Source organism: Procambarus clarkii, chromosome 47 (assembly GCF_040958095.1).
Source record: "Procambarus clarkii isolate CNS0578487 chromosome 47, FALCON_Pclarkii_2.0, whole genome shotgun sequence".
Lineage (NCBI taxonomy): Eukaryota > Metazoa > Arthropoda > Malacostraca > Decapoda > Cambaridae > Procambarus > Procambarus clarkii.
In genome coordinates this window covers 24,697,741-24,716,564 of record NC_091196.1, presented here as the reverse complement: position 1 = coordinate 24,716,564, position 18,824 = coordinate 24,697,741, and the positions used below count along the sequence as shown (strand labels likewise).

The following is an 18,824-nucleotide window of genomic DNA, read 5'->3' as shown; positions in this document are numbered from 1 at the left end:
TTGGCATCCTTAGTGATATTTAGTGCCTTTTAAATATCCTGCACCTTTGATGGTGCTAAATAGCCTCCCCAGCTTGGCACCTTCTTTTGATAATTACTTACTACTATGTCCACTTGTTAAACACACTCATCCATTTGTACACTTCGGTCTTGCCCACTTTCTCTGGTCTGTGTGCCATTTTAAGGAAATGTAAATTAAACTTGATTAACTTACCTTAATAAGCCAGGCTTATAATCAAACTTTATTCACAAATGGTACCAGAGTTTGCACAAAATTTCAGTACATTTATATAAGACATTAATAGCATAATGCATAATTATAATTGTGTACTGTATAATCTAGATTCAGGTTTAGATTTAGAGGCTATACTTGTCAGCAATTTAAACAAAATCTTAGTTGTGGCTGGAGTGAACATGTATACAACTATAGAACAACCTTGAAGCTTCCAATTAGATTGGAACAACTTATGTTGGCAAAATACACACACAATTTGAATAAGACAATTTGAAAGGTATCTAATATAAACTAATTATACCACGAGGTACAGAAATTTGTTCACCTTGACATTTTACATCAAAAGATCTAAGAGCTAGCTGGGATCACTATCACTTGGAACACAGCTCATGTAACATAACTTATTACAATAGGATTTAAAATGTGTCAATAAATCATCTCTGTGGCAGTAATTCCTTAATTCCAAATATCTAGCATAGGGAGGCTTAGCTCTCTTCTCTGCAGACAAGTTTTATTATTTCTTGTAGACTTAACATGTGAATTTTTTTTTTTTTTTTTTTTTTTTTTTTTTTTTGATATATATACAAGAGTTGTTACATTCTTGTACAGCCACTAGTACGCGTAGCGTTTCGGGCAAGTCCTTAATCCTATGGTCCCTGGAATACGATCCCCTGCCGCGAAGAATCGTTTTTTCATCCAAGTACACATTTTACTGTTGCGTTAAACAGAGGCTACAGTTAAGGAATTGCGCCCAGTAAATCCTCCCCGGCCAAGATACGAACCCATGACATAGCGCTCGCGGAATGCCAGGTGAGTGTCTTACCACTACACCACGGAGACTGCAAAACTTCTGGAAAAGTTTTGAGTGGCCAGAGACAAGTGAATGTCAGAAAAAAAAATTTGTTTGCTGAATTGGTGATTCTCTCTAGACAAACTGATCATTCATGTATGAATTTTATATTGATATAATTTATATAATGTGTATTAGGGTGGAGTGAAAAAGTACTTTCCTGAAATCTAAAAAAAAAAAAAAAAAAAAAAAAAAGTACAGTACTTCTTAATCCCTGATAAATATGTCTAAAGAAAAAATTTAATTTGGGCAATTGCCACCATTTTGGTGGCAATCCACCAGATCACTGGAGGACTGAGAATTATGGTGGATTAATAAGGTAACAATTAGGAGAAAGCACAAAGCCATTAAGACTATATAGCACTTGGTAGGGATACGAGGATAACGGATAGGACAGGGAAGGAATGGTGCCCAACCCTGGTGCCCAACCCTGGTGCCCAGCGAGCCGGTCGGCCGAGCGGACAGCACGCGCGACTTGTGATCCTGTGGTTCTGGGTTCGATCCCAGGCGCCGGCGAGAAACAATGGGCAGAGTTTCTTTCACCCTACGCCCCTGTTACCTAGCAGTAAAATAGGTACCTGGGTGTTAGTCAGCTGTCACGGGCTGCTTCCTGGGGGTGGAGGCCTGGTCAAGGACCGGGCTGCGGGGACACTAAAAGCCCCGAAATCATCTCAAGATAACCAACCACTTACAGTCGGGGATTGAACACCAACCTGCATAAAGCAAGACTCGCTCTACCATCCAGCCCAAGTGGTTGGACTGCTGGTGCTAGAGACCCGATTTATGGCTCAAAATTTGCAAAAGCCTCATGTTTGTGCAAGAAAAACTTTGTTGGCAAAAAACCATTTTGGGGTACCAACAGTGGTAAAAATGCTGAAAATTTCTTTCTGGTGATGGATAATTTATCATTTATTATCCATCGTAACTTTATTCACTTACTATTTAATGAGTAACATTTCTTCACCCTACACTGTATTTACATTTTATGGAGAATTTTCAAGGTAAAATGGGGTAATTACCCATGGCACGCGTAGCTTCCAGAACCATTCCCAGCCCTAAAAACTGGTTGCTAAATTACCTTTAACTTGCAAGAAGTTTCCAAACTGCATTGTATTTGTATTGTGAATATCCTTGTTGAATGTCCTGACTTCTAGGATGTGCGCGCATCTTGCTTCCCAAATGTCCCTCGCAGGCACTTGTCAAAAAGTGCCTTTCTGAAGTCTATCTATATAATCATATTAACTCTACTGCTGTCTATGGCTTTAAATGTTTGAACAGGAACAAGAGTAAATGTCTCTGATATGATCATCCTAAGGAAAGCCATGTTGAGTCATTTATTATGCAGAGATTTTCACGTGTATGAATTACATTTGTGATTATCATGACAATTTTTCACAACTGGCTTCTTTAAAATGTAGCAATTAATAATTCCAGTTGTCAAGGACTGGAAGCCTGTATATGAGCTTATGAAAGTCTCCTTTAAGCCAACTACTGTACTGACTTTCCTGAGAATGCAATCCACAACAGTTGTTTAACTCCAGGCTACCTATGTACTGCTAGGTGAACAGAGATATTTTGCAGGCGATGAGTCACAATAACGTGGCTAAAGTAAGTTGACCAGACCACACACTAGAAGGTGAAGGGACGACGACGTTTCGGTCCATCCTGGACCATTCTCAGAATCGACTTGAGAATGGTCCAGGACGGACCGAAACGTTGTCGTCCCTTCGCCTTCTAGTGTGTGGTCTGATCAACATAGACATTTTATACAATGTGGATGTGCATGTTATCTTAATTCTTTTCATCTAATCCATCTAAACCACTTTGCTTCAAAGTTGCTCTGTGATAAAGGTTCAATGTCAACCTCATTTTCTACATGTTTATATTTTGAACTCCCTCTATCAACAAGTTCTGATGCCTCATCTTCCACAGGCAAACTCTGATCTAGTTGACTCTCCTCCAACAAATACATCTTAATCTGATTTAGTGATTCCTCATCAAGTAAAACCTTCATCTCATTTATCAACAGATTTTGATACATTAGGTTATGGTCTAACTGTACACCGAATGCAGTTTTTACTGTCTTTTTCAGGATAATATTACATCTTTGAAGGCATGTACAAACAAATTGTAAGCCTTTTTCTTTCAAGGAACATTCTCTACTTTCATTGCCAGTCCAGCAAGCTGAACCTTCACCAGATTTTACCCGTGAATGGTTAACAGTATCACTTAATAAAGCCTCAGAAGATTGTGCATCATTAAATTGTGACTTATTTGATGGCAAAATGATAAAAGAATGTAAATTTGTTTTCTGATCAGCTGTTATTGTTTCAACTGGAATGTGTGCACACACAAGCTTCTCAATATTAGGCATGACTATTCCATATATACAAGCATAAACATATGCAAGTTTTAACCAAACATGCCAGTTGTGTGGATGAAGTTTAGCAAGTGTTTGTGCTGCTGTTAGCGCCTCACTGTGCCTCCTTATTGCTAAGTTTACATCTACCAGGACCGAGCAGCTCACTGTCAATTGATCACAGTTTTTTGAAGTAGAATGCAATTCCTCTGCAAATTTCAGAGCTTCACATGGTGTACTTTTCTTAACATGACATCTAGCTAAGCCTTCTAAACATTCCCTTTTACTTGCTATATGGTTTGGCTGTAATATATTCAAAATTTCTTCATATTTTGCTGCTGCAGCATTATACTCCTTTTTAAAAAATAGGTAGTCTGCCATGTATTTCTGAGTACCTAATTCCTCTTCAGAAGAGACCAGTTGATCAGCCTGAACATGCATAAACCAGCAGGGATCACAGAGTCTTGCACTGTACTCCTCGGCAATAGGGCTGCGACAGCGTTCTCCTTCAAACAAGTCATCATCTAAGTCTGCAAACTCCATGCTAGAAAAGACATTCAAATGAGAGAAATCTAGCTGAAGCAATAGATGCCAAATAACCTGTAAAAATTTTACAACACATATACAGTATACTGTACATGCAAGTTCAAGAGTAGTTGTGATGTCACGATACAATAAATGGCTTCCCCTTGTCAGGGACTGTACACAGGCTTATCGAGGTCCCCCTTAGACTAACTACACCCTGTACTGACCTTTCCCAGCATGCACCACCATAACAATTACTGTACTGTATCTATCTTCTGGGTACCTATTTACTTACTAGGTAAACAAGAGGCATTAGATGAAAGGAAATGTTCCCAATTGTCTCTGACCACTGCACAACAAGATTTTAAAATACAGTACAGGATATATAAAACAGTACAGTATATTAAATTCAATTACAGTACAGTACCTGTGGCCTAGATATTTTTTATTGTCAATCAAGAGAGGTATGAATAAAAATATAAATAAAATTAATTATTTATTACAAGGTGCTGTAATGAGTACAGGATAAGGAATGTAAGAATGTAAGCCTATCACACCAAGAGATGGGTGTGTGGTGTGGAAGTACTATGCAAGAGCTGTGATGGGTTGGAATTGTACTGTGGTGATGAGAATAATAATAATGAGCAAAGATTGGTGTGATGAATATGATTATATAATAATGATGAGGTGGCTGTAGTGATGGTGGTGGTGGCAGTAGTGATGGTAGAATGATAATGATGGTGATAGTAGCAATAGTGGTGGTTGAAATGATGGTTGTGGTGCTGGTGGTTGAAGTCATAACAGTGGCGGTAATGACTGTGGTTCCAGTAATGATGATAATAGTCATGGTTGTGTGGTGCTTGACAGTCTTGTTTCCAAGGAACTCTAATAATGTAATGCAAATGATGCACAGGGATGCTAAAGAACCTCAACATACACATTCACAATGAGTAACTCAGCAGACTCTTAGATATTGTAACTGTTGGGTTTAGAATTAACTACAAGTACCTCTGGGTGAAAATCATTGTAGTAGGATGGGGATGGAACCAGTGTCTTGGGTTACCCCAAACACACACCATACCCCTGGATCACAATTGACCAAATGTAATCTTTTCAGCAAAACTGCACAATATATCATTATGCAATTGAATGTGAAATATTACAAGAGTTTAGAGACAAGTCTATCACTGGTATTTGAAAGATATCTAATATTTATGTTATTATAAGTATAACATATTATAAATATTTAGACATTCCTTGAGGGAAGGGAATTATGAGGGGAAAGTGCCAAGTCATTACAACTATATAGTACTTGGAAGGGGTCAGGACATAAGAGCAAAGGTAACTGCAGAAGGCCTATTGGCCCATACAAGGCTGCTCCTATTTATAACCACCCTATCCCACTCATATACATGTCCAACCCACATTTGAAACATTCGAGAGACCCCACCTCCACCACATTACGTGGTAATTGGTTCCACAAATCAACAACTCTGTTACCGAACCGGTATTTACCCAAGGCTTTCCTAAATCTAAACTTATTCAATTTATACCCATTGTTTCGTGTTCTGTCTTGTGTTGATACTTTTAATACCCTATTAATATCCCCTTTGTTATGTCCATTCATCCACTTGTAAACCTCTATCATGTCACCCCTAACTCTTCGCCTTTTCAGTGAATGCAATTTAAGCTTTATTAATCTTTCTTCTTATGAAAAATTTCTAATTTGGGGAATTAACTTTGTCATCCTACGCTGGACACGTTCGAGTGAATTTATATCCATTCTATAGTACGGCGACCAAAACTGAACTGCATAATCTAAATGGGGCCTAACCAGAGCAAGATATAACTGAAGAACAACACCAGGTGTCTTGTTGCTAACGCTTCGATTAATAAATCCCAGTGTCCTATTTGCCTTATTATGAACATTCATGCATTGATCCTTTGGTTTTATATTCTTACTAAACATAACTCCCAGATCCCTTTCGCAATCCGATTTCGCAATCTCAACACCATCTAGCTCGTATCTTGTAACGCTATCATCATTACCTAGCCTCAAAACTTTACAGTACATTTATCAGCATTAAACTGCAAATGCCAATCTTTTGACCATTTCAAAACCCTATTTAGATCAACTTGAAGTAATAGTGAGTCGTCTTCCATGTAAATTTCCCTACCGATTTTTGTATCATCGGCAAATTTGCAAATGTTGCTACTCAAACCTGAATCTAAATCATTTATATACAGTATACTGTATTATGAACAACAGAGGTCCCAAGACAGAGCCTTGAGGCACTCCACTTACAACATTTTTCCACTCTGACTTAACCTCATTTATACTAACTCTGAGATTATCTTGAGATGATTTCGGGGCTTTAGTGTCCCCGTGACCCGGTCCTTGACCAGGCTTCCACCCCCAGGAAGCAGCCCATGACAGCTGACTAACACCTAGGTACCTATTCTACTGCTAGGTAACAGGGGCATAGGGTGAAAGAAACTCTGCCCATTGTTTCTCGCCGGCGCCCGGGATCGAACCCGGGACCACAGGATCACAAGTCCGGTGAGCTCTCTTTCTTTGGTATTCTCTTTTTCCTTTGGTATAACCATGCTCTAATCCAACTTAACATAGCACCCCCAATACCATGAGCCAATATCTTTTTAATCAGTCTTTCATGTGGCATTGTATCAAAAGCTTTGCTAAAGTCAAGGTACACAACATCGCAAACCTTACCACTATCAACTCCGTCATCTATGCTGGAATAAAATGATAGCAAATTTGTTGAACATGAACGGCCATTTGTAAAACCATATTGTGACTCGTTTATTAATTTATGTTTTTCAGGATGAAAATTAATGGTATTTGCAATTATCGATTCAAGTAACTTTCCCACAATAGATGTTAGGCTAATTGGCCGATAGTTTGATGCAAGTGATCTTTCTTAAAAACTGGTACCACATTAGCAACCTTCCACGACTCTGGCACTCTGCCTGACTCTAATGATTTATTAAATATGGTAGACATTGGATCGCAAAGCTCCTCTTTGCATTCTTTAAGCACCCTGGCAAACACTTCATCTGGCCCTGGAGATTTGTTTGGTTTGAGTTTTACTATTTGTTTAATAATATCATCCCTGGTAACTGTTAGACTAGTCAACCTGTCCTTGTCCCCACCCACATAGACCTGTTTGGCTGAAGGTATAGTTAAGTTCTTCTTTAGTAAATACAGAGATAAAATATTTATTAAAAATACTACTCGTCTTTTCGTCATTATCCTTTATTTGACCTGTCTTGATTTTTTATGGACCTATCCTTTCCCTAACCTTTGTTCGATATAACTGAAAAAAATTATATAAAAAAGATAAGGATAAGGGATGGGGCAGTGTGGAAAGAATGGTTCCCAACCACTTGGACGATCTGGGATTGAACACCGACCTGCATGAAGCGAGACCGTCACTCTACCGTCCAGCCCAAGTGGTTAGACAGACATTTCTTTAATTTATTTAAATTACAAGTTTGCCTACTGAAGTTATTGCATATACTTCCTGAGGTCACTGTGATATCATTCTACTACCACCAAATGGATGGCTTTGGGGGGTGAATAATAAGATATAAAATCAAATTTAACTACACTACTTAAAAAAAAAAAAATTGTCAAACATTGGGGTCCAGTTAATGAACCAATTATGTAACTTACCTTTCTGTCATCTTCCACAAGATGGTTATGGTGTTCAAAATAATTAAAAATAGTCAAGTCAGTAATGGATGCACACAGCAAATTCATGGAAACTAGATAGACAATAATATTCTAAGAAATGAGAGCCTTCAATGGTTTCAGTCAAGTTGTTGACAATTTCAAGTATCAAGTATTTAGTTGATAAACTTTATTAACACCTAGACAATGCATTTAATAAAATCTTGGCTTTATTGTTTCTGAAACCTGTTCATTCCTCACTCTTGAGAAGTGTAACCTGGATGTTTATGTACAGTTTTCTTTACTAAAAGAAAAATTCAGTTTAAGACTAGAAAACAAGAATCTAAGATTGCAGCTCCCAGATGTAGTTCATTAGGCTAGCACCAAGCCTCCGGTGTAGGCTAGTACAGGTACATCCCATAAATTTTATTCATACTATTCCATTCCAAGGCTTAAATTTCAGAAAGGCAGCTTGCTATCAGCTTTCATCTCATAGGTACTTCTAAACATGGAACTTTGCTCAAAATCTTTCCTAAATATTGTAGTGTTTGCTGTCAGGCAGCTAAATGATGACGTATTGTATGTGCAGTAGTGTATATGTCGGGTTTAATGTTCATGTCAACTACTGTCTCCTTGATGATACCCATATTGAAGTTTATAGGTCAATGCATTAATGTTGAAATACATGGTAATGGGGCGGTGCAGTACGTAGATAAAGCACCTGGGGTGCACCTGCCCCAAACACTATACATAAGAACAAAGGTAACTACACAAGACCTATTGGTCCATATGAGGGGGCTCCTATTAATAACCACCCAATCCCACTCATACATATTAGTGGCTTTAGGTATTGTGTACTAGCTCTATCTATAAATCCAATATTATGTTTGTAACTTTTTTTTATGTATGTACTTTTCCTAAATAACAAATTTAATTTCATTTAATTAATTTAGTGATGAGGGTGACAGCTTGTGGGAACACACGCTGGAGATCCACTTGTTATTGACCAATAAGCTCACTTATCCTAAAGTGTCATAGCTTATAATTTACTTATTATTTAGTACTCACCTAATTTTAGTTGGCAAGGGTTGAGGTTGGCTTGTTAGTGATCAGTCACGTGTAGGAGAGTAGTGTAGAGGCTGGTGGTGGCCCCCGGGGCTGTTGTCTGGCCCACTACACCCTCCTGACACACCTCCACATCCTCACTGTCACCTTCCCTCTCAATGATCTCCGAGTCGTATTATCACATAATCATACAACAGTGTTTCACATCTTATCCCCATGTGGTGGTGTGTTACGAGGAGGAGAGCAAGTGTGAGAGGTGGTGGTGGCCGCCGTCACCCCCACCACTGGCGCCCCCACACTCCCGCCTCCACAACATAAACAACTTGAACTTGAACTTGAACATAAACAAACTTTATTTATTTATATATTTATTTATTTATTTATTTATTTATATATATACAAGAAGGTACATTGGGATTGTGAGGATATATATAGCATAGTAATTACATTCTTGTAAAGCCACTAGTACGCTCAGCGTTTCGGGCAAACAATACTCTTTAACCTCTCTCTCTTTTAAAAATAATAATAATAATAATAATGATAATGCTGATAATAAAAATAATAATAACAATAATTTACTCACGTAAAGTAACAATATGAGTTCCAAAGAGAATGTTGGAGGTAATTACCTAAGTGTAATTACAGGATGAGAGCTACGCTCGTGGTGTCCCGTCTTCCCAACACTCTTTGTCATATAATGCTTTGAAACTACTGACATGTAGTTTAACATGACATGAATAGGTGTAACGAGAGTTGTACATACTATGCCTAAAGCCACTTATACGCATAACGTTGCGGGCGGTGTGGGAAAAATATTTATAAAAACTAAGACTTAAAACTAATTAACATAAAAAACATGAATTGAACTGAAATAGGAAATAAAGGATGAAAATAATTACATGTCAGATAGAACAACAGATGTAATTTTAACTAAATAAACAAACTAAAATTTTCTTGAAGTTTATACATGGGAGATATGAACAGTTATACAAGTTGGTCTATACTCAATATTTGAAAATGGCAAGACATAGGTTGACATTTAGGAGGTTAAGTAGCTTGAAACATTGTAGGTTGAAAAGGCAGTCCCCGTGGCGCAGTGTTAGACCACTCGCCCACCGCTTTGGCCTGGGTTCGTATCCTGGCCGGGGAGGATTGACTGGGCACCAATCCTTAACTGTTGTCTCTGTTCACCAAGCAGTGAATGGGTACCTGCTTGTTAAACGATTTGGCGGGGGTCGTATTCCGGGGAAAATTAGGATTAAGAACTTGCCCGAAACGCTATACGTGCTGGTGGCTGTACAAGAACTTAAGTTTTTTTTTTCTTTAAAACACTTTCATGTTAGGCAACACATTATGATATACTGTACCTCTGATGATGAGAGTGCTTAAGTGTTTTTTTGTATTAATAAGTTTAGGTATACACAGTGTCTTCTTCGCTGTACACATATATCTTTGCTGGAAGACAGGACAGATCGGGGAGACAGTTTCTGCCTGTTTAACACAGGCAGAAACTGAGTACCCAAATGAGCCACAGAGACGTTAGAAAGAACTTTTTTCAGTGTCAGAGTAGTTAACAGATGGAATGAATTAGGCAGTGATATGGTGGCGGTTGACTCCAGGATTGTTAGTCATACATGGAATCAGGAGAAATGCCAGGCAGATCTACTAATTAATTAACCTGCACTAGCAAACTCTTGAGTACAACACAAGAATATTTTCCAATATTTGTAAGTGAATGTAGTAGTTACAGAGCTCAAAGTACCTCATACCATTTGGTCTGAAATAATTGATAACAGAGCAATCACAGATATCGTGTTGGAGCGTATGTCCCAGCTCTTGTTCACATAGTTTACAGGTGGAATGTTCACCATTGGGGGATTTATAACCTGTAACCACCTGTCATAGATATCAATATCCCAGCCTAAACTCAGATGCTTGCCCTCCTGGTTTATAGCAATAGATGGTGTCTTCATTTTTTTAAATATAAAGTGCTAACAAACAGTAACCTTCAACTCAGAAATGGGATGGAATCCTTGTGTTTAAGGTGCAGGCTGAACTGTTCCTTTATAAAGAAAGCACAACAAAATAATAAAGGTTACCACCTCAATTAATGCAGAGTGCTAATTGGATCTTGCAAGTAGACTTAATATAGCCAAACTCACCACAAATAGAGCAAAACACATTGCATTCCTGCATACTGAATCACCATGGCCAAATTCCTAACATGTATTGCACTGATATGAAGAAAGAACGTATTCTTGGATAAAACATTTGACTTTTCAGAAAGAGGTAGTTTTATATATATTGCACCTTCTTTTTCAAAGCATTTGCAGATGATTCACCTTACAAAAGACTTACCAAAGGGCAAGGGATTTTGTAAAGGATCTTGTCCCCGGTGAGTAGTTTCTGACATAGGTGTCTGGCATTGGTTTGACTGTCCAGTAATGCCAAAGAGTAAGGTGACTAAAGTTACTGAAGTGGCTAGAAGAAAAGATAGTGGTAGGTATTTTATTGAATGGAAAAAAGGTGGACTTTTGTAGAACTCTGGAACAATAACAAAAATTCCTTCAGGTAAATAGATATTAAATTTTATTTGCACTGTGTTTTGTAGGAAAATGTGCCAAACACAAATTTGCAGAATGTTGTACATTATATTACTAAAATTACATGGAAAAAGTTACATTGTATCAAAATTGTTGTGTTATCATTTAGGGTCTCATTAGTACAGTTGGGTTCGTTCTCAACTCGCAGCTGGGAATCCTGGATTCGAATCCTTGCCGGGACAGAAATGGTTATGCACGTTTCCTTTCACCTAATGCCTCTGTTCACCTAGCAGTAAATAAGTACCCAGGAGTTGGTCAACTGTTGTGGGGTTGCATCCTGGGAAGGGTTAGTTGGTCATTCATAGGGACCTTCATATAAGCCTAACATATATACATACATAGGCTGTCATAAACAAAATTAATTATTACATTAACCTATCAATGTGTTCTATTGTAATGTAATAATTATTAATTATTACATTAACCTTTGATTATTCAAAATTTTGTTTACAAAAATGTACCTAAAAAATTTCTATGCAATGTAAATTCAATCCAATAAAAGGAGGTCTGGTCCCATTGAATACACTGTACTAATACAACTGGACTTGTCTATTTAAAAAATAACAATCACATTCACATAATGAATGATACTCAATAATGTTGTTTATCTTGTGGTTAAAGCTTGAACATTTACAACAAATACAAACCATCTCCTCATCTTCATGTAGAAATGTAAATGCTGTAAGGTATTATGCTTACTTATACTGGAAAACTGCAATGCTGTTTCTCATTAAGTACACAGGAATGTGAATATATATATGAATATAAATACACACACACACACACACACACACGTTATATGACATATATATTTTCAAAGCATTATATGACAAGGAGTACTGGGAAGATGGGACACCATGAGCGTAGCTCTCATCCTGTAACTACCTTAGGTAGTTACACAAACACACACAAAGTTCAGAGGTATGCCACTAGGCTAGTCTCAGAACTAAGAGGGATGAGTTACGAGGAAAGGCTGAGTGAAATACACCTCATGACACTGTAAGACAGAAGAGTAAAGGGAGACATGATTACTACCTACAAAATTCTCAGAGGAATTGATAGGGTAGATAAGGATAAACTGTTTAACATGGGCGGTACACGAACACGGGGACACAGGTGGAGACTGAGTATCCAAATGAGCACCAGGGACTTTAGAAAGAACTTTTTCAGTGTCAGAGTAGTTAACAGGTGGAATGCATTAGGCAGTGATGTGGTGGAGGCTGACTCCATACACAGTTTCAAATGTAGATATGATAGAGCCCAGTAGGCTCAGAAATTTGTACATCAGTTGATTGATGGTTGACAGGCGGGACCAAAGAACCAAAGTAAGTAATTATCAAAAGAAGGCACCAAACCGGGAAGGCTATGTAGCACCATCAAATGTACGGAATAATCAGAGGGCGCTAAATATCACCAAGGATGCCAATACGAGAACAAAAACGCATAAGGCAAACGATATCAAAAGTATCCAAGTCACCAAGAATTCTATTGAGGGACAGGTGACCGCGAGGGGCGGTCGGAAAGCAAGACACACGCTCGTCCTGGAAGTCAGGACATTCAAGAAGGACATGCACGACCGTAAGAGGGACAATGCAATTAGGACTATAAGGAGCAGGGCGGCGCTCCATCAAGTGACCATGGGTTAAGCGAGTATGGCCAATACGCAACCTCGCCAGAGCCGTTTTCCATCGCCGGTTACGGTGGTAGGACGGCCACGAGGAAACACAACATTTAAGAGTACGTAGTTTGTTACCAGTAACAGACGACCAAGAAGCCTGCCAATGGGTAAGGATGGAGGAATGGATAATCGGGTAAAAGTCGGAATATGGAATACCTTTACGAGAGATGGGACAAGAGCGGACAGCTTCCTTGGCGGTAGCATCCGCACGCTCATTTAAAGACACACCAATATGGCTGGAAACCCAACAAAACTCAACCGACTTAAATTTACTGTGAACAAGAAACAGCCAATGCTGGATCTCGACAACTACTGGATGAACCAGATTAAAGGACCTCGAGAGCCATGAGGGCACTACGAGAGTCAACAACTACAAAGGAAGATTGACAACGAGAGCAGGAGACGAAGAGCATAGAGAATAGCATAAAGCTCTGCTGTGAAGATGCTAGTCTCCGGAGGTAAGCGACACATATAAGTGTGGTCAGGAAAACAACAGAGTAGCCCACACCGTCAGCAGACTTGGACCCATCGGTGAAGATGGAAACAGAGTGGGAGTGTGAAGAAAAGTGCTCAAGGCTAGACATTAAATATGAGCCAGTTTAAACCTAAAGGCTTTTTGTTCTTTGGCATTCTACAAGTGATGCCAAAGAACAAAAGATCAATGGGTTCAAACACAACCAGTATTCCATTCTCACAAAGATTAATTATTTTTTAGATGCAAGTCAATGTAGCTGAATTACAGACAATTAACAAATTACATCTTTAAAATTAAATGAGTACAAATGTCACGACGCTTTTCAAAATAAATTAAAAGTCAGAAGTTTATTACATATGTATATAAGTTGCAGTGCAACAAAAGTTTCTAAAGGAATTAATTCATCAACTAACAGGCATTAACTTTTCTTTTAGTTCCCATCCAGCTTGCTGTATCCCAGTGTCTCCAAGATCTATTTTCCTCCACCTTGTTTTCTGGTCTTCATACTTGGCATAGGTGTACAGCACTCCTCCACATGTGTTTAATGCAATTCCTGCAAAAATAACAATTCAATTTGCTCTCTTTAATAATACAGCCGATGATAATAATACAGTAATAATAATTCATAATTCATTGTGTCTGGGGGCAGGCAGCCAGAGTGTATTCATAGACGTTAGGCTTATATTAAGTTCCCCCCCCCCAAAAAAAAATTAATTCCTGACCTGCCCAGGATGCAACCCCACAACAAGCTGACTAGCTCCTGAGTACCTACTTATTAGGTGAACAGACCCATTAGGTGATAGAAAATGTGCCCATTTGTCCCACCCGGGATTCGAACCCGGAATTCTCAATTGTGAGTTGAGAACGAACCTGACTGTACTACCGGAACCGTACCGGAATAATAAGGTTTATGGGGAATGTTGTCTAGTATTTTGCTGCCTTCAATACATCCAGTTCCATCAGGTGTTTTTTCACCTCATCCTCAGTAACCAGGATTGATGATTGAAGAAGATTAAGCCACCCAAAAGGTGGCACGGGCATGAATAGCCCGTAAATGGTGGCCTTTTTGAGCCATTACCAGTATCAAGAGCTGATACTGGAGATCTGTGGAGGTGCGACTGCACCCTGCATGACAGGAGATGTCTCCCGTGTAACCAGGATGCTGCTCATTGTTGGTTCTTTCCAGGCTTAAACCCTACCTGCCAGGTACCTGTGATAATCTCTGTCTCATAATGGCAAGGACTAGATTCTTTCTTCCCCTTTCCCCTCATAGTCAGGGAAGTAGTAATGCTATCAGCTTTATGTTTATATTTTCAATAAATATCTTTTTACTGTACTGGGCCTTTAAATTTTCACGGAGCTAAGGGTCTCAGAATGTCAAAAGTCCAGCTTTGCATCATCCTCCTCCTCCTCCTACAGAATACAACTTGAACAAACCTGCAATGTTCACTGCATCAAAGATAACTCCACCAAATGTGAAGAATCCAATGAAGGTCTGCAAAACACTCTTTGACACACCCACAATCGAAGTAGTGAGTGCAGAGTTAAGCATTGTACACAGGAACATGGAAAAGTTCAGAAGTAGACCCATGACCAGAAGCGTAATGAAGATCAAATGAAAACTCCTATCTGAAAAATCAAAATAACTTCATTGTGTTGTCACCCAATGAGTCTCAAAACTTTTCACAACCTATTTACTATAATCTTTCTTACATTTATAAATAAATACTACAGTACCTTATAATGTCTAAACAATATGGCTATGTTACATCTTTATGTAATAATTTGTCTGTATTTGTCTAAATAGCAGTTGGAGACCTTGTCACAAATTAGCAATCAACTTCATTATAATCTTTCCTATTAACAGGTAACATTTTTCATATACAGTATTACCTTATTCCTTCTTCATTGACGAAAAAGCAAGATTATACTTTTAACAAAAGTTTGAAAATGTTAACATTTATTTATGAAATGCAAACAATGATACATTAATATATGTAAGCAGAATACTGTAGATGTAAAATATTTAAATAATGTTAATATTTTGTTAATATTATTTGCAACTATTCTGTCATTAAAACAAATATATAACTAAACCTTGAACAATCATAAATGCAGTATACTTACTAGCAGCAAAATAATCACACTTAATATAAAATAACTTACCTCCAATATACTGGTAAGTAAGGACAGCCTTTAGTTCCCCTTTACCAAAAGTAAGAATAACAAATGGAACAAGAGAGATACAGCTATTGAGGTGAAGAACATGTAGTGGAGAGAGCTTGTTCTCACCACACTGTTGCACTAGGGTCTGGTACACTGCCTGCAGCACCACACTCACGCCTCCAAACATGTATGCAAACCCATTAAAGCTTGGGTCACCCATTCCTGTAAGTAGGTATTACCACAAACCTTTGATTAGTTGTAACTATTTCAAGGTCAAAAAGGGACTGTGTATGACAAAATTTACCATGTAACCATACAACTTGTTTTACAGTCAGTACTCATTCTTAATTATTAATAGTACTCTACAGTTATTGCAAGAAATTAAGACATGATGAAGAAAGTGACAATGTGTGACCACAAAGGAAGGAAGGAAGGAAGGAAACAGGAAATTCCTTAAGTATACAACATATCTTCATCCTTTTGAAGATGTGTTGATAAATACAAAAGTACTTACAGAATTTACTGTTTCATTCCTTCTTTTGTGGTCAGACACTGTCATATGTATGTATACATACATACATACATATACATAACATATATACAGTACAGTATCACGGTCCCCTCCAAGGACAAACTACTGACCCTCTCCAGGATGCAACCCTATAACAACCTGACTAACTACTAGGTACCTATACTGTATATTGTTAGGTGAACAGATGCATTAGGTGATAGGAAATCTGAGAAACCATTTGTCACATCCGGAATTTGAACCGGGAATTCCCGATTGTGAATCGAGAATGAACCTGAATGTACTATGCCCTGTGTGTGTGTCAAGAAACATAAGCAGAGGGAGTTACTGTGGAAACACACACTATGAACACTATTTTTGTAGTAACATTTACTGCTAAAGAAATAAGAATAGGAAAAAGTTGAGAAATAAATGAAATGCGCATATACCTGTACACAGTCAGTCCTACCAACCGAGACAGCCTTGATTATAAGGCCACTCCATTTAAAGATCAATGTAAGTTCTGGTAGCAAATTCTTTCTTGCAAATCAAGTTGCATTTGACTGTTGCAAGTTGCAAGTACATAACTTGCAAGAGAACACTAGAGATAACTATCTTAGTGTTCTTATTCAGTTTAATTTTAAAATTCTTCAGTCAGCTCTTTAAATTTATACAGTTTTATGCACACTGTACAATATATCTAAATATTTCTTATTATTACAGTAACAGAGTCATAAAGCTGTGCAGCCGAGTACTGCACTCAGACCTATACAGAAATGACTTACCAGCTATTAAGCATCCGATTGTAATAGTGACAATTGAAGTTATCACAAGCGAAGATGGCATCGGTTTTCTCAGGTATGTTACAGCCAGAACCAAGTTAACTAAGGGTGTGCAACGTTTAACAGCACCATACATTGGAATATTCATACCTACAAAAAATAGTAAATACTGTATATTACAATACAATTAACAAAAGGTAGACTAATGTCTACCACTCTCAAATGACTATGATACATTTTCTGTGGGGGAAATTTAATACGAGAACCGATTTTATCACTTTTGATTTGCCATATGTCTGGACTACAAATAGTGTATTGTTATGATTAAGGAAGAAACCCTGCTGAGCATATCCAGTACCTCAAGACACAATTCTGGCATATATACTGTAATATTCAGTACTCTACTGTGTTAATCCATCAAACAGTTTGCAGTACTTTTTAGATGTTAAGAACAACTTACCTGCCAAGGCCACCAAGGACAATATGGCATGCAAGGAGTAGCAAAATGCAGGAAAGGCAAACATTTTAACCGCTGCCATTGTAATACTTGGCAACCCAAATTTCCCCAATGCCCGCATTACTTCCAAAATGATTAACGTTAACATCATCTGTAAAGTACAACAAGATTGCATTAGAGAATGGCGATATTAAAAAATATATATATACATATTCAGTGGAGGGAGATGTACAGACAGGAAGGATACATGTGAGATGAAAAACAATGTCTTTGAAATACATATGGGTGTATGAACATGAAGAAACTGCAGGAGGCCCATTCACCAATACATGAGAGTTCTGGCAAGTGACAATACTCATGAGATAACTCTTTATTAATCATCTTGCTCAAATAAGTTTGTAATTGATCAATTAAATATAGATCTAATCTATACAAACCATCACTATTGTTCATATTATATGGCTTTATAATTTGTATAGGGTTGGACAAGTATATGAGTGGGATTGGGTGGTTATAAATAGGAGCTGCCTCGTATGGGCCAATAGGCCTTCTGAAGTTGCCTTTGTTCTTATGTTCTTATGTATTAAAGTAGATTCAATGTTTCTGTTGAAAATGTTTTTACAATTTGATATTGAAGAAAACCTTACCCAAATAATTTGATGAGAATTTTATGACAAATAAATAGAGCATTATATAATTGGCCACTTTTTACAGAATAGTAATGCTGCAAAATTCGGAATTTCAAATCTTTGGATGTTTGACATACTGTATATAGAATGTACTAAAATCTTTACAAGGTATTTTGCAAATGACAAAATGGACCTCCTGCAGTTTCCTCTTGTTCTTATATTCATATACTGTATATAAATATTATGTTCATTATATATAAATGCATATATTTTCATATAAATGGACCCATAGCCTCAGAGAAGGGATTAAAGAGCATTCAGATAAAAACTTGCCATTTAATTCTAAATACATATGAGTATTTACTTCCTCTACCCCCTTTTTTATTATTTATGAAGTGCACTTTATTATACAAGGTTACACAGTTGTATATCTGACTGGTTACAAAAGGTGGACATTAAGAGGAAATACAGGGAAAGTTTGTTTCCCAGAGGCTGTAGTTATCTTCAAACTCCTCCGACGCCGGGCAGGAAGGAGGATGTAACGGGCACCCTCCTCGATTGCTACACTGAGGCACTGGAAGAGAACATTTGCTGCTCTAGGGTCTCTTGTAGTTTCAATGAGCCTGGAACCAAGATCTTTAAGAAATCTCCTTGCACTTTCTCCTTATGGACCAAGGGTCTCAGATGCTATTGGAATGAAGTTGTATAGGTGATCTACTTTCATGTACTGTACTTGTTTGACTTGTCTCTTTCTCTGTGTGTCGCCACGGCTCCTGCTTGGTCGACAGAGAGGTTGATGTCT

At 37.9% G+C, this 18,824-nt stretch overlaps 2 protein-coding genes across 14 annotated transcripts in view; both read right to left on the bottom strand.

Moving 5' to 3' along the window:
* The window catches only part of LOC123762985 (protein N-lysine methyltransferase METTL21D), a 59,496-nt gene extending 50,457 nt beyond the window's left edge, over window positions 1–9,039 (bottom strand). For 5 of the 6 annotated variants that reach the window (XR_011222282.1, XM_045749867.2, XM_045749865.2 and 2 more), the window contains exon 1: window positions 8,728–9,039. Coding sequence is in view for 1 of the 6 variants with exons in the window: in XM_045749863.2 (XP_045605819.1) it covers window positions 2,886–3,986 (1,101 nt within the window). In the remaining 5 variants the exon portion in view is untranslated. Of the gene's footprint in view, window positions 1–204; window positions 3,988–8,727 lie in introns of those variants that run through there. The other variant, XM_045749863.2, reaches the window with a different exon arrangement.
* Window positions 9,040–11,355: 2,316 nt separating this feature from the next.
* Window positions 11,356–18,824, bottom strand: part of LOC123762987 (uncharacterized) — a 16,296-nt gene continuing 8,827 nt past the window's right edge. For 6 of the 8 annotated variants that reach the window (XM_069302154.1, XM_069302153.1, XM_045749874.2 and 3 more), the window contains exons 3-7: window positions 17,397–17,544; window positions 16,940–17,086; window positions 15,647–15,868; window positions 14,918–15,109; window positions 11,356–14,033 (exon numbers count right to left, since the gene is read on the bottom strand). In XM_069302154.1, the coding sequence (XP_069158255.1) occupies window positions 13,885–14,033; window positions 14,918–15,109; window positions 15,647–15,868; window positions 16,940–17,086; window positions 17,397–17,544 (858 nt within the window). In that variant the 3' untranslated portion in view covers window positions 11,356–13,884. The remainder of the gene's footprint in view (window positions 14,034–14,917; window positions 15,110–15,646; window positions 15,869–16,939; window positions 17,087–17,396; window positions 17,545–18,824) is intronic. The other 2 variants (XM_069302156.1, XM_069302158.1) reach the window with 1 other exon arrangement.